General features: G+C 32.9%; 1 protein-coding gene, 1 non-coding gene and 1 pseudogene across 3 annotated transcripts; 2 read left to right on the forward strand and 1 right to left on the reverse strand.

Moving 5' to 3' along the window:
- Positions 1 to 5,475: 5,475 nt before the first annotated feature.
- LOC112773214 (uncharacterized) lies at positions 5,476 to 14,295 on the forward strand. Of its 2 annotated transcripts, XM_072224281.1 has the most exons (14): positions 5,476 to 5,577; positions 5,686 to 5,825; positions 5,912 to 6,022; positions 6,245 to 6,361; positions 6,471 to 6,641; positions 7,178 to 7,267; positions 7,386 to 7,475; positions 8,721 to 8,810; positions 8,940 to 8,999; positions 9,069 to 9,522; positions 9,618 to 10,543; positions 10,635 to 11,855; positions 12,056 to 13,769; positions 14,085 to 14,295. In XM_072224281.1, exons 2-13 carry the CDS (start codon positions 5,735 to 5,737, stop codon positions 13,759 to 13,761), a joined length of 5,127 nt encoding a protein of 1,708 aa, XP_072080382.1. In that variant the 5' UTR covers positions 5,476 to 5,577; positions 5,686 to 5,734; the 3' UTR covers positions 13,762 to 13,769; positions 14,085 to 14,295. The 2 variants fall into 2 exon arrangements, with proteins under 2 accessions (XP_072080382.1, XP_025674064.2); XM_025818279.3 differs by lacking the exon at positions 5,476 to 5,577 and having other exon boundaries at positions 5,581 to 5,825; positions 9,078 to 9,522.
- Positions 14,296 to 15,291: 996 nt separating this feature from the next.
- On the forward strand, positions 15,292 to 15,500 carry LOC112774568 (small nucleolar RNA U3; annotated as a pseudogene).
- A 169-nt stretch (positions 15,501 to 15,669) lies between these two features.
- Positions 15,670 to 15,772, reverse strand: LOC112774823 (U6 spliceosomal RNA). Its single transcript, XR_003189282.1, has one exon. It is a non-coding gene; the product is annotated as a U6 spliceosomal RNA (small nuclear RNA).
- Positions 15,773 to 16,499: the final 727 nt, after the last annotated feature.

Genomic DNA, 16,499 nt, shown 5'->3' on the forward strand with positions numbered 1-16,499 from the left:
ATACGTGATCCTACTCAACACTTTTGCACTATGTGCACATTCACGTATGCCTTTCTATACTATCCTGGGTCTTCTAAGTATGCAATAGTTCATATATTTAAAAGGAATTTAGGCGATCAGGATTCTTGGCTAACCATGTTTTGTGCTGAAAGCTCCGATTGGCAATATGTTATTCCTTGTCCCAAGTATGTAAAGAACTTAGATCAAAATTGTGTGACCAGTGATGGAGTTGCCTTTTGGTTGAGTTGGTCCATGCATGACTCAACATATCCTTCCTATATTGTTTCATTTTCCATTGCAAACAAGAGTTTTTTTACTATACCAATACCACATCATATAGTGTCACATGATCATCGGCTCTTGATATATCAAGATTCTCTTTGCATGGTTTCCAATAGAGATACTCGTGATGGGTATGAAATAAATATGTTCAGAATTCTTAAAAATGGAATTCACTATGCATGGGAAAAGATTTTCACATTCACTGGCATAGGAAGCCTAGAAAACCCTGTTTTGATTCATGAAGAAGAACTTATTTTGTTAAAGAAAACCCACAGAGAGAGAAATGCACTTATGCGCCGTCCAGAAACATCCCAATTCATGTTTTTAAGATTTGATCCACTAAGTCAACATAAGAAGATACTCAATGCTCCATTCTATCTGGACATGTACAACTTATATCAACGCACGTTTATTCACAAGGATGCTTTCCAGTGTGATCACTTGTGGTTTTAGGCTAGATGTGTTAGATGGTACAATGTGAAGTGTATTATTAAATGTAGCAACTACTATTTAAAAGACCGTGGCAAGATCTTATTTAACTCACATGTCGCTTATGATGCAAAGACATTAGTGTTTTCCCAGTTTTAATTATTTCCAATGTTATATACTAAGTTTAAGTTCAATGCTATGTAATTTAAGTCTTTTTGTGTGTATTTTAATATTCCAATGAAATTCTATTCCATGAAGTGTAAGTGTGTTGGTTGCCATTAAGAGTAGTAAAGCTAAAGAGTAGTCTATAAAAATTAAGAGCTACTATTATATGTATTCCGACTATTATGCTAGCATGAACAAAGTATATAATGACTTAAATTATTCACTTATTAAAATGGAGGTACTAAAAAAATAGAAAAAAGTGTATTATAAAGTCAAAATTGTGTGATGGTGAAAACTATTCTATTCAAAATAAATGGGGTTGTTGCCCCCAGAGCTTTTATAAAATCTTTCGGAACAAAATTATATAGAATATAATTAGAATTCATTTGGTCAAAACTTTATACACTATATGAAGTATATTGTGTTTAAGTCTTAAACTCATCCGTTTTGACTTCTTTTTTTTTAGCAAAATTTGTTGATTAATGGACTATTTATCTTTTCTTCAATTTGATTAAAAAAATGAGCTCTCTTACTATTTTTCTTCAATTTCGTTGGACTAATGCAGTTACTAAAATAGTCCTTTATAAATTAATTGCTTCAATAAAACTCATCATCATAATCATTATAATAATTAGTTTATTTATTTAATGGTATTTTATGTCTCATTGGTTTTATTTTATTTTTTACACAAAATATTATAATATTATTTAACTATTGCTGTCATTTTATTAGTGTAAACTAATGGAACATTTTTATAATTTACAACTTTTAAAGTTTTAAACTTCCAAACTAGGTTGTAAATAATTTTATTATATTTTTTCATATAAATTTTAAAAATTTTAATAGTGCTTTTATATTTAATTAATTTGGTACTATTTTACGCTGTGTTAGTTTTTGAGTTAAATTTAAAAAAAAAATATTCACAATACAATAAGAATTGTAATTTTTAGTATTTATCGTTCTAACTAAAAAAATTTAGTTCTTATTGAATAATTGAATATTTTAAACCATGCAGTATTCGAAAAGTACGATTTTAAAGCTTTTCAAAAAAAAAATTTGTATAAAATTATGCTTTTATTATCATCTTAGTTACAAACTTAAAAGCAGTTATTTATTTAAATTTTATTTTTATATCAATATTTTTTTGTTTTTTCTATGTTACAATTTTGGCCCCCCCCCCAGAAATATTTTTGAAGTTTTCATAATTGCTAGGGCTGGAATTGAGCCAAGCTGAAATGAGGTTGAACAGACTGAAGCTCGACTCACACAAATTGAGATTGGCTCAAGGCTCAACTCATTAATAATCGAGCCTATCTCTTAAGGTAAAGGTCGACTCACGCAAAGCTTACGACCTGGCCCAGATAAATAGAACATAATCTATACCGTTATATCAATAAATTATAACTTATATATTTTTAAAATATTTAAAAATATCAATTTCATATTGACACCTATGGATCAATTATAAATTTTTTATTTATATTATGCATCAAAATTATATATCAAAAATAAATATAAAATTGTAGATAATTAAGAATATTAATATATATATGTGTGTGTGTGTGTGTAATTAAAATTATATATTAATATATGAATATATATATACTATGAAAAGTAGTGTGTGTAATTAAAGTTATATATTAATATATGATTATATATACTATGAAAAGTAGTAGTATAGATTAAAATATTAAAATTATCATTGAAATGTTAAAATTATCACCGTGTGCCATCCATATTCCATATTATTATATAGATAAAGAAATTTTCCAAAAACACTTAATCACCTCTTTGCTAATTAGCTTTTTGTTAGTGGTGAAAAGATAAAAAAACTAATAATAATTCTATTATCCCTATGTACATGCTACCATCCCAAGAACCTCTAATGTAGGTAATGATGCAACACCTACAATTTTAGAGATGCTATAGTTGCTTGCGCAGTGCAAAAACTCTAATATCGATGCCATCATGTCAATATACGTAGGATAGCAACTTGGTTGCATGCCCAAGCAATCCTTTCTATTTGCACAAATTTTTTGTAGGTGGATACTACTATGAAGATGGCAAAAATATCTTCTTATGAAGATGCTTTGGTTAAAAGTGTGGTTTATTTATTTAGCCACACTTTAAACAAAAACAACACTTTTATAAATATCAAAATCTAACCATACAATCCATCATCCAAAGGTCAAAAAGAAATATACTCATATGAAAATAATTATGCCATCTTCATTGTAGTATCCACCTTTTTTGTATTCTTAGTTATACCCCTCCTTATGTTTCTTAAACCAACATAGAGCAAATATGTGGCCAATCACTATCGAAAATCACAACAAAAAATATACAATCATAACACATTGATAAAATTTAGTTGCTGCCAAGGAGAGCAACCATACACACTCGATCCAAACAAACTTCCTTCTAAGAATACTATTTCCTGTAACTATAACCTCACAAATCAACCTACCTTCAATGTTTTTTTGTTCAACAAGTAGATGAATAATCAAGTTACCACTCCTTGCATCTCACAACCAACGCTTCCAAAAGATCTCATATTGGATATAATTTCCAGGTGTGATCCTGCTACAATTGGTAGATGCAGAATGTTGTCACATGAATGGAAAGAAGAACTCACAGGTGAGGCATTTTTGTGGCGGCAGTACGTAACCTGTTCAACAAGAGAAAAATCAATATTGATACAAATTTTCTTTCCTCATTGGACCGCACAAAACATCAGAATAATTAGGTTAACTCCTACCACAGGTAACATTTTATCCATCCCCTTACTGCCATACCAACCCAACTATGGAAACTTTGATATCATTGGAGAACACAACGGGAGCATATGTGCTAAATATTCAACGTTGGAGCAAAAGGTGGTACTTGTGGTTTGGAACATGCTATCCCGATCAATGAAACAAATTCCACAGCTAAAGCAGTTTACTCATCATATGGCAATCAATGTGTTTGCATTTGCATACCTTCCAAACAGTATTCATTATGTCGTTTGTCATGCTTTCAAAAAAAACCTTCCTAACAAGTTCCTTTACTATAGAATATATTCTTCCGCTGAGGCTAAGTGGACATCGACATTCGCATTGGGCGGTGATATTGGAAAGATTGGTCCCAGATATGTTGTCTTACATGGTGATATTTTCTGGATTAATTTCACTACGGATGAATTCCAGGTTGCGAAAAACATCCTCATCTTATCCTTAAAAACACAACAATTCCAAATCCTTCCCATCAGAGAAAGGTACAGATCTGATTTCCAATCACTAATGATTTTTGACAATCATGTTTGTTTTGCTTCCCACCCGCGACAAGAGGATAACTATACTATAAGTTTGTGGGCTATTAACAAGACTAAAGAAAACTCCTACACGTGGTCGTCTTTGTTCAAGCTCGGTGGCTTGAGAGTATATGATAATCCCTTATTATTTGTGAGCAAAGATCTGATAACGTTAGCGGACGATAGCATCCGCACAGGAAGACCTATAAATGAGCTAATTATGTCAAGCTTTAGAGAAGAGGTTCAGTATGAAAGGAGAATTTTGAAATACAAAATTTGGGGCCAGGAAGTTGAGCTGAAATTCATCACAGAATATTGCTATGGGTTGTTCCCTGTTTAATGCACTAAAAAATAAAATATTTTGATTATTCGTGTCATCTGTGTTGTTAAATTCTTGCTATTTGTATATTGTGATACCACTGGGTATGTAAGTATGTAACCATACAATGAGATGTACTAAGGTGCTTAATATATAAGCATATTAAACCAATAATGAGCTCATGTTAAAGAAGTCTAAATTAAATGACAAAGTTTTACCAATATTTAAAAAATCGAACCGATCATCAAACCGATTTCATTATTGATTCATTTGTTTAGCGGTTCAACCACTCCAACCGTGGTTCAATCAATATTAATATTTTTTAATCAAATAATATATAAAATTATAAATGAATATAGAAAAATTTAATTATAATCTAATACATATTTTAAAAAATATGCAAATTAAAGGTACAAGTAACTTATAATAAAAATTTAATCTGGATATATTAGTAAAGTAATTATAATAGTTTTGACAATCAACGCTTAAAATTCAATTAATTCAAAAGAAAATAAAAAAAATTATTTTGAATGTTTTGAAACTTAATTGAAACCTAAATTGAATATTAAACAATTAAAACTACTCATTCAGATGTTGAGAGATTGAATTTATTTAACTAGACTTCAATTAAATTATATTGAAATAAATTTAATATTTTAATGTTATAAATATTGTGGAATAATATAACCAAAAAAATAAGTATAATCACCATTTATCGGTAGATATTAATATTATTACAAGAAATAATAATAATAATAATAATAATAATAATAATAATAATAATAATAATAATAATAATAGATCTTTTGAAAAAACACAAAATAGTTATTGATTATATGATATTATATAATTAATAAAATAAGAAACACTACCACCAAGTTTACTAAATGTCACGTGAATATGTAGTGAAGGAGTCCATGTGTGGTTAATATAGTCATATACTCAATGAACTCCCCAATATATGTACCCACGTCTAGCTAATCTTCTCAAGATAGGACAAGTCACATCAAATAGTCAATAAGACAATTTTCTACCTCCAAAAGTGGAGGGATCTATCCAAGACAGATAGCTTCACACCTTTGGTCTCAAGGTTAGGATTCTCAAAACTCATTAAAAAAATTCGCACAAAGTTAGATTCATAGAAATTTTTTTTTTCCACACTACATTGCTAAAGTTTCACATATCTTTGAACTTGCAGATTCCTCTAAGGACTAACACAACACTATTGTGCATATTGTTGGAATACTATGGATCTATACAATGCAAAGGAAGCAAGGAAACACAGGCATCTTATCCTGGCTGAAAAGAGGAGGAGATTAAGCGAAGACGGGCAAAAAGGTATCTTAAATCTTAATCTGAACTTTTTATTCAGGTATAATCATCTATTCAAAAACATGTCCGACTAATATTGAATTGATTTGCAGAAAATCTTTGCCTCCAGAACTGGCCAAATACTACTACGAAGGGTTCACTTCATACGCTTCAGGAAAAGTTGACATCCCTCAAAAGGAAGCCACTCACACCAAACTTCACAGGCATGTTTTAATTGTTGTGCTCCAGCTATGTAACATTCAAACTAGAAGCCTTTTCATGTAACTCAAAAAATGTGGTTTATATTTTAGTTTGTAGTACTAAGGCAAGAGGTCAAATCCATAGAAATAATACATGAAGTTGCTATATTTTTTTATGATGTGTCTTGCAAGAGTAGATGTTATCATGTGAATAGGAAATATAACTCAGCATATACAATAATACAGGACAACAAAGTGATCCTATAACTGCACACACATCACTTGGCAAGACAATCAGTTCAAACAGAGCAACAGAGCAACATACTATCTGTGTAGTTCACAGGCAAAATAATGCCACCCCAGGTGATTCCTTTATCTACTTATTGAACCAAATGAAACTAAATACCATTAAAACTTCAGTCATTCACACATTTTCATATAATTACCGAACAACGTTCCTTGCATGCTTTAGTTTTCCGTCCAACTCATGCTCGGGAACAATCCGAACATCTGTCGGATTCAATTCAATGTGTTCAATGTCTCAACATGGGAGAACCGCATCATGAAACGCAATCAACCACAACTAACAATCATATTGCTACACCAGCCATAGTGGAAGATCGATCAATCAGAGCTAAGAAAGGTTTGATATCAAGTCATAATAGCAAATATCATACGTATCTGCATTATGCGTAGGCTGCATGAACGCATGACAAATCACTTTCATGAATTGGATAATTCTTTTATCGCTAATTAATTTGGCATAATTTTTTGCTCTGTTAGTGTTTTAATTAAATTGTCTCTAAAAAATATAGTCAATGTTCAATAAATATAAAATTTTTTAATATTTATCATTCTAACTAAGAGAAATTTAGTTCTGGTGTAATTGTTGACTATTTTAAACCATTCAAGACTCCAACAGTACTATTTTAAAATATTTTATAAAATTATTCATTTATTATCATCTCAGTGACAAACTCTAAAAGCTTGTTTTCGAAAATTTTGTTTCTATAGAAATAATACAATGTATTTTCTATGTTAAAGTTTTGCCTTCCTCGATAATATTTTTGAACTTTCGCCACAGTGCATTAAGGTACCACATATTACAGGCAAAAATTATCATTAATTTTGGTTTTATATCAATTTAAAAACAAATAATCTGCTTCTTAAAAATTACAGCGAGTGCACGACGAAAGTTTACCCATCCCATACAAGGACCAAGTAAAAACATGAGGACAGCTGAAACAGTTCGAGAAGAAGATGAAGTAGGTGCGTAACTGAAATTTATGAAACAAAGTCATTATTTTTGGTATTCAAACAAAACAACGTATTTGTCGAACCTAACATCATACTTTAAAACAAATAATCTTCTTCTTAAAAATTACAGTGAGTGTACGAGGAAAGTTTTTCCATCGCATACAAGTACCAAGTCAAAACCTTCAGACAGATGAAACAGTTGGCGAAGAAGATGATGCAGGTGCGTTAATGAAGTCTATGGAACAACATTATTATATTTTATTGTATTAAAACAAAAAAATATAGTTGTGGAAAATGACATGATATTTTAAACTATTAGGTTGCCCAATTTACATAGTATACACATATTAGAACCAGAGTTATGCAAGTTCCTTCATTACTCTGCAGCTACTTTTTTAGTTAACTTTATTTAGTTTGTTGTTTTACTATAAATCTATTCATTCTAACAGTTCCCATGCTACATGATATACATGCAATGGCAGAGCTTAGTGTGCACGATGGGGGACCATGGCCCCCAAAGTTTTTATAGCATCTTTAGTAAATAAATTATATAGAATATAATTAGAGTTCAGATCACAAAATTTGTGTGCACTGTACTAAGTGTCTTGTGTTGGAGTCTTAAAGTCTTCCATTTTTACTATGCTTTTTGTTCAAATTTGTACATTCATCAGCTATCTATTCTTTCTCAAAGTTGGTACATTAATGGGCTATCTTACAATTTTTCTTCAAATTCGTCGGACTAATTCACTAACTAAAATGGTCTCTTATAAAGTATTTGATACAACAAAATTCATCTTCATAATCATTATGATAGTTACTTTATTTTTTTATGCTATTTTATTTCTTATTGGTTTTATTTTTTTTTACGCAAAATATTTAAATATTCTTTAACTATTGGTGTGATTTTATTAGCAGTAGACTAATGGAGAATTTTCATAAGTTACAACTTTTACATTTTTAATCTTTGAAAATCATTTCTCCGTAATTACATTTTTTTGTATCATCTTTAAGAAATTGAATTATTATTTTATCTGTAATTAATTTGGTGATATTTTTTGCGTTGTTAGTTTTTTAATCAAATTGTTTCTAACACATATATTTAATGTTCAATAAATAATATCATTTTTAATATTTATCATTCTAACTAAAAGAAATTTTGTTTCGGTTTAATTATTGAATATTTTAAACCGTTCAATACTTCAAGAGTACTATTTTAAATTATTTTATACAAATATTCATTTATTATCCTCTTAGTGAAAAACTTGAAAAAGTTGTTGTCGAAAATTTTGTTTCCGTTTACATTAAAATTATGTATTTCCTTTGTCAAAGTTTCAGCCTCCTAAAAAATATTTTTGAAGTTCTGCCACAGTGTGTTAAGCTACCACATAATACAAGTGAAAATTATCATTATTTTTTGTTTTATATTAACTTAAAAAAAAGTAATTTGCTTCTTAAAAAATTGCAGCGAGTGCACGAGGGAAGTTTGCCCATAGCATACAAGTACCAAGTCAAAACCTTCAGGCAGATGAAACAGTTCAAGAAGAAGATACAGCAGGTGTGCACCCAAAATTTATGGAACAGCACCATTATTTTTGGGTATTAAAACAAAACAATGTATTTGTGGAACTTAATATCATATTTTAAACTATGAAGTCACCCAACTGATAGAATATTCATTAATTAGATGCAGGCCAAGCAGAACAACATTGTGATGATGACAATGAACTTGAAGAGATCACTGAAGGTAGTATTGCATTTAGTCAATCTGATTTTTATACCAAGCCGAAACCGTTATAACCATAACATGTGTTAGCTATTTTAGAAGTCTCATATCTTGACTTTGGCAACCCTGATTATCAATGCCAACATTGTGGAGCCACATTCTGGTATGAAGAACGCCTAAACAAGCACTGTCATGAGAGAGTTCCAAAATTTGGCCTCTGTTGTCGTCAAGGGCAGGTGGAATTACCGGTACTCCAACAACCTCCGGAAATTCTTCATCAGTTACTATCAGGTTGTGATGAAAAATCCATCCACTTTCAGAAGAACACCCGTACATACAATAGTATGTTTGCTTTCACGTCTTTCGGCGGAAAGATTGACAGATCCATTAACCACAGCAAAGGACCGCCAACATTCCTACTTCATGGCCAAAACTATCATTTGATGGGTAGTTTGTTACCACAAGAGGGAAGTCCTGCCAAATTTGCACAACTATATATTTATGACACACAGAATGAAATCAACAATAGAACTGCTGTTGTTAGGTACCTAACCATGACAAAGCTACATTCCAAAAAAAATGATTGGAACCTTAAGTGACAATTTATAGTTAATAATCATTATGTTGTTTGAACTGCAGCTCTGATAACAGCACAGATCATCTAGACAAAACCATTGTGGCTGACCTTATGAAGATGCTTGACACCCACAACGTGCTGGCAAAGACATTCCGAATGATGCGCGAAGTTATGAAATCCAATCCAATTCGCGATATTCGACTTAAATTGATTGGAAAGCGAGGCAAGGATGGAAGACGGTATAATTTGCCGTCTGTTGATGAGATTGCAGGGTTGGTGGTGGGAGATTTTGATGCGTCAATGAAAGAGAGAGATATCATTGTTGAAACGAGATCAGGAGCACTACAGCGAGTTTCAGAACTAAATCCATCATACTTGGCACTACAATATCCTCTGTTGTTTCCATACGGGGAAGATGGTTGGCGTGAAAATATTCCATTGAATAGGCCACAAAAAAATACAAATGCTGAAGATGCAAACATTAGTATGCGGGACTTTTTTGCATTCCGAGTTCAGCACAGACAATCATGCAAAGGTGCTTTACTATATTCTAGGCGTCTGTTTCAGCAATTCCTGGTCGATGCATTCTCAATGGTTGAAGCAGCAAGATTGAAATACGTCTATACGAAGCAAAAAAAGCTAAGAGCTGAAATTTACAAGGGCCTTAGAGATGCAGTTCTTAATGGAGAAACAGAAGCAGCCTCGCTAGGCAAACGCGTTGTCCTACCAGCAACCTTTACTGGGGGAGCCAGATACATGATACAAAATTACCAAGATGCTATGGCAATATGCAGGTCTATTGGGTATCCAGATTTGTTCATTACAGTTACCTGCAATCCTCAATGGGAAGAGATTCAACGTTATTGCAAGGAGAATAATCTAAAGCCAGAAGATAGGCCTGATACTGTTTGCAGATTATTTAAGGCAAAGTTGGACAAGTTGATTAAGGATATTCACATAAACAAATTATTCGGAAAGTCGACTGCAGGTAACATGCAAGAAAGTTTGTTTAATCATAACAACATTTCATGCTATTTAAGTACAGGTTAACTAACATATTGCAAATTGTTTCGTTGCAGTTATATACACAATTGAGTTCCAAAAGCGTGGATTGCCTCATGCACACATATTATTGTTTCTCGCTGCTCAAGATAAGTTTCCTGCTCCTGAAGATATTGACAGGATTATTTCAGCTGAGATTCCGGATCCAACTTTGGACCCAAAATATTATGAAGCAGTAAAGAGTCAAATGATGCATGGTCCATGTGGTATTGCTAGAAAAAATTCGCCTTGCATGGATAATGGACGTTGTTCTCGACATTTTCCGAAGAAGTTTATTGAATTTACGACAGTAGATCATGATGGATATCCAGTTTATAGGCGTCGCAATGATGGCCGAACGATTGACATTTCTGGAATTCCTCTAGACAATCGTTATGTGGTGCCGCATAATCGATACTTGCTGTTAAAATATGGAGCTCATATCAATGTTGAATGGTGCAATCAATCGCGTTCCATAAAATATCTCTTTAAGTATGTTAACAAGGGAAGTGATCGAGTGACAGCTTCTTTTTATTCAAGTTCAAACGACAATAATCCCACTGTTAAGCCTGTTGATGAGATTAAGTTGTTTTATGATTGCCGGTATATTTCTCCATGTGAATCTGCATGGAGAATATTTGCTTTTAATATTCACTATCGAAAGCCATCAGTTGAACGATTGAGCTTCCACTTACCAGATGAGCAGACAGTGCTCTTTGCAGACGAAGATGACTTGTCAACTACTATAAATAAAGCGACAGTTCGAGAATCTATGTTTGTCGCGTGGTTCAAGGCAAATAAAAAATACGAGATTGCAAGACAGCTAACTTACAATGAGTTCCCAAGTAAATTTGTTTGGAAGCGCAATGCCAGGATATGGGAACCAAGGAAAAGAAATGCTGTTATTGGAAGGCTCTTTTTTGTCCCTCCAACATCTGGAGAATTATACTATCTTAGAATGTTGTTAAACATTGTTCAGGGTCCAACAAGTTATAAAGATCTTAGAACATACAGGGATATTGTGTACTCATCATTTAGAGATGCATGCTATGCAAGAGGCTTATTAGATGATGATCAAGAATACATCGATGCCATTGAAGAAGCAAGCCATTGGGGATCTGGTCATTATTTACGGAAGCTTTTTGCAACTCTATTATGGTCAAACTCAATGGTTCGGCCAGAAGTCGTATGGAGCAAGTGCTGGACTTTGCTAGCTGATGGAATTCTTCACAATCACATGAACATGTTTCAATTACAAGGTTTTGTCTTAAACTATTATTAATCATGAAACATGTTATATCTTGCTTGCATCTCAATCACCAACATTGATTACGAATTACTTAAATATATATTATCATTATTTGAGTTTTCTGGGAATATTACCATGCTTATTTGTACAATAGTCTATAATACTATATCATATGGTATCTAACTTTATAGTTCATTATATACAATACAGATATGGTTTTGACAGATGACGAGTTATCTCAGTTGACTTTACTTGAGATAGAAGAAAATCTTAATCACAATGGCAAATCATTGCGAGATTTCCCAACAATGCCATTTCCCAATATCAAGATAACTCAATCTGTAAGAGAAGGTGCCTCCCGGAACAAACTAATCATGGATGAGCTTCGTTATGATCGACGTTCATTGGCTCAGCAATATGAAAATTACTTACTACAAATGACGACAGAGCAAAGACATGTGCATGATCAGATCATTAACGCAGTTAACTCGAATTGTGGCCAATTATTTTTCTTATATGGACATGGTGGCACTGGGAAGACATTCATTTGGAAAACTCTTGCAGCTGGACTTAGATCAAAAGGTGAAATTGTGTTAGCAGTGGCTTCAAGTGGTATTGCATCTCTTTTATTGCCTGGAGGCAGAACAGCACACTCTAGGTTTGCAATTCCTCTCACACCAGATGAATATTCCACTTGCAATATCAAACAAGGTACTCCTTTGGCAGAATTAATCATAAGAACAAAGTTAATTATTTGGGATGAAGCTCCTATGATGAATAGATTCTGTTTTGAGGCACTAGATCGAACGATGAGAGATTTGTTACGAGTTAACAATGAATCAAGCTCGGGATTAAGCTTTGGAGGAAAAACAGTTGTTCTAGGTGGAGACTTTAGGCAAATACTTCCAGTGATAACAAAAGGATCTAGGCAGGATATTGTTAATGCATCAATCAATTCATCCTATCTTTGGCAACAATGTAAGCTACTTAGGTTAACACAAAATATGCGTCTAAGAGTTACTAATGGAGATGAAAACATTGAAGATTTAAGGAAATTTGCAAATTGGATTCTTGATGTGGGTGATGGAAAACTAGGAAACTTAGAAGATAGTGCCAGTGTAATCAGTATTCCACCTGAGCTTCTTATAAAGGAATTTGATGATCCAATTGAGGCAATTGTTCAAGCTATCTATGGTGATTACTTAAAAGACTCGACTGATTTTAGTCATCTTCAAGGTCGCGCAATATTAGCTCCAACTACTAACATCGTTGAAGAGGTCAATCACTACATGCTTTCTTTGAACAGTCACGAAATGAAAACATACCTAAGTTGTAACTCAGCTTCCTTTAAAGGTGGTAATAACACGTTTGACAATCTTCACACTCCCGAATTTTTGGCAACTATCAAAACTTCAGGTCTTCCAAATCATGAGCTCAATTTTAAAGAGGGATGCCCTGTAATGCTTATTCGAAATATTGATCATTCAGCAGGACTTTGTAATGGCACAAGATTAGTCATCACTAAATTAGGAGAAAAGATTATTCAAGCAGAGGTGTTATCAGGAGACAACGCTGGTGACAAAGTTCTCATTCCTAGGATGACTTTGACTCCCTCTGATGTAAGATTACCCTTTAAATTTCAACGGAGACAATACCCACTGATACTGTCCTACGCCATGACTATTAATAAAAGTCAAGGACAATCTTTAAATCAGGTTGGATTGCTTCTTAAACACCCTGTCTTCACACATGGGCAGCTTTATGTTGCCGTCTCGCGCGTCACAAGTAAAAATGGTTTGAAGATTGTGATCTCACATGATGATTCAAACAACTCAACTGAAACAAGGAATGTGGTTTATTACGAAGTCTTTAGGAACATTTCATCTCATTCTGAAAATGCATACTCTATTGACTAAATAATCAGGTAACATCAAACCTTCCAGATTACCATATTACAACTATCGTATTCAAATTTACAATCCCATTTCTATATATGTCTTTCTATATCTATATTGTTATCTTAGGTCAACTACATCTAATATTTTCTTCTATCGATAATAACAATTAGCCCTTAATCCTACATTCTATAAAGCTATCTTCATAACTTCACCAATAATTTACGAAAGTAATTGCATATAAAAATTGTCACTTTTCATGTATCCTCTGTTTTTGACATTTCTAACAAAAAAAAAGTAACCTTTCTCAACATGCTAAAAACTCATTGTTGATATCATTTCAGGGGATGGCCTGTTTACACAACTTCAGAAGTTCATTTTGAGCAAACCATGTATGATCTCTATGTCTATAAATATATTTATCATTTTTAATATTAGGTTCCATATAATGGATTCATTATACCTTTGGAATCACTTGCAAAAACAACTCATCCAACCAACTTCTTTCACAAATATTCATGACAAATATGAAATGCGTCGATAATTGATCAAACACTAACACGCACACAAATATTTTCTTATCATAAATTGTGTCTATTAATACAGCCATAACGACAAACTCATTGTATAAATAATTCCCAATTATGACCTACACATATTGTCTAATCTATTACTCCATTATAATTATATGGCATTAATGCTTTGCAATGTACTACATCGCAAGCTTATCATCTTCAAATTAACCCTAATAAATATTAAAATTAAGTTTCAAACTTTGTTATTCATACTCACACATGTCGATACAAATTTTGCCAATACGAAGCATTACTTCTTCCATGTTTACCGCGCGGAGGCGCGGGTGGACAGCTAGTATGTATAATAGTCCCACAGTGGCACATCGGTAGAGAGAAAACGAGGGTTGATATGAATGATAATCATCGGTATAAGGGCTCGTATATCTGCATCTTTGTGACCAGAGCGTGATTAATAGTGTAACGATTAGTTCTTGTATTAACACAATTATCCAAAAATACATGTAATTATTGATATTGATTATTAGATATGACTCAGAGAAAAGGGAGTGCCATTTTATGAAAAGGACTAAGAGTCAAAATCAGTGTGTTTTTTTTAACAAACTATGCACACAGGGTATGAATAAATAAAATGTCGTGGATTTAGATGAGAATTAAAACTGAAAACTAATCGATTGCTAATTTCATGCTGTTGTTCACTTCATTGAGCATCAATGCTGTTCCCTAACCATACTTCTCTGTGCCCAAGTTATTTGAGACTTGAGAACTAAACACATGTACATATCAGACATAGTGTTAGAGAGAAGCATCGGCAGGGTTCAACACACATTTTTAATTTGCGCATGCATTTTAATCAGGCAACAAACAGAATTACGGAGAAACAAAATCTTGCCTTGCCTGTATCTAATGTGGTTAAATTTTAAGATTTTCTGAATTTCGAAAGAGTAAGCTTAGTCTTACATTGGCAGCATTCACCTTCCAGAAGTAGGTTTTATAGCTAAACCCACAAGCAATGGGCACGACCTTACTTGAACAGGATCTGTTCTATAGGCTCGTACAGCTGTATCCTTGAGTTCTTAAGGAGACAGGAACCAAAGTCTGGTGGATGAACAATGACCGTGAGATCAGAGCGTGATTAATACTTCAGTTGCGTGCCAGCTGGATGTTGGAGGATCGTACTTGCCATGACCTTGTGGTCAAGATGGTCTCACGGTGTTCTGACAGACCCAAAATTTCTTTTTTTATATTTTTTCGACAAAGCAGAGACAGTGTCGTTCAATAATTCCGCCATCCATTGACAATAAGATGTAGAGCCAGGTAAAAAATTAAAAATAAAAGCAGATGTCGTTGCATTCTGCCATGGAAACTTTGCATAATGAAGTAGAACGGGGACCAAAAAAATTTGGACCATTTCTCGATTTGTGCGTGTCATCCTTGCGCAGGGGCCATGCTAATCTTCTCTGTATCGTTCCAATTTTATCGGATGTCCCCGAAGGGACAAGCCCCTTTGTCTGCCTCTGATATATAAATTATTGGTTTCTTAAAATTCGGGCGATGTGAGACTTGTTTGCCACTGAGAGCAGCTGAAGAATATCAACGAGTTCTCAACCTCTCTTTATGGAAAATGAAGGAGGGGATACAACTAGTTGTCTGATTTCTGTGTTTTCATTTTGGTGGTTCTGCCTTGTTGGTTGTTGCATGCATAGCCATTTCAGGTTATCCTTCTTTTATTCCTACTGCTCTCAATTTTCTATGAATGAACAAGACAAATTAGTAGCTAGAGATGAATGGAATGAAAAGACTATAATCAACAGAAATTGTTCTCCAATAACTAACATAAGGAACTTCAAATTATCTTATAAATATAATGAAACCTGAAAATTTTCACATAATAAAACAATCAATTTATTTACGAATGTACACCACTGCCAATGTGTCTCACCAGGAACAATCAAGATCTGACTCATGCTATAAAGTGCTTAATTTGTTACTAGACTAAAAACGTTAAACCGTTTTATGGGACAATAAGTCATAAGAGTCACAGACGAAGATCAAAACAGTCATCATAATAATAATCGAATGCAACATAAAACAATTTGAAGGTCTTTATTCTTATTTTTTTATTTTCTCTTACGATCTTTTTATTATACTTTTTTGTTTTTTGTGCGGTGCTGTTCTTACACATTTTGGTTTACTGTTTTGGTACTTTTACCGTCTGTTATGTCT

Source organism: Arachis hypogaea, chromosome 18 (genome assembly GCF_003086295.3).
Source record: "Arachis hypogaea cultivar Tifrunner chromosome 18, arahy.Tifrunner.gnm2.J5K5, whole genome shotgun sequence".
Classification (NCBI taxonomy): Eukaryota; Viridiplantae; Streptophyta; class Magnoliopsida; order Fabales; family Fabaceae; genus Arachis; species Arachis hypogaea.

Coding starts and splice junctions, on each gene's coding strand:
- LOC112773214 (XM_072224281.1), top strand. CDS start 5,735: ATGGATCTATACAATGCAAAGGAAGCAAGGAAACACAGGCATCTTATC. Junction 7,268..7,385: donor TCGAGAAGAAGATGAAGTAG/GTGCGTAACTGA, acceptor TAAAAATTACAG/TGAGTGTACGAGGAAAGTTT. Junction 7,476..8,720: donor TGGCGAAGAAGATGATGCAG/GTGCGTTAATGA, acceptor AAAAAATTGCAG/CGAGTGCACGAGGGAAGTTT.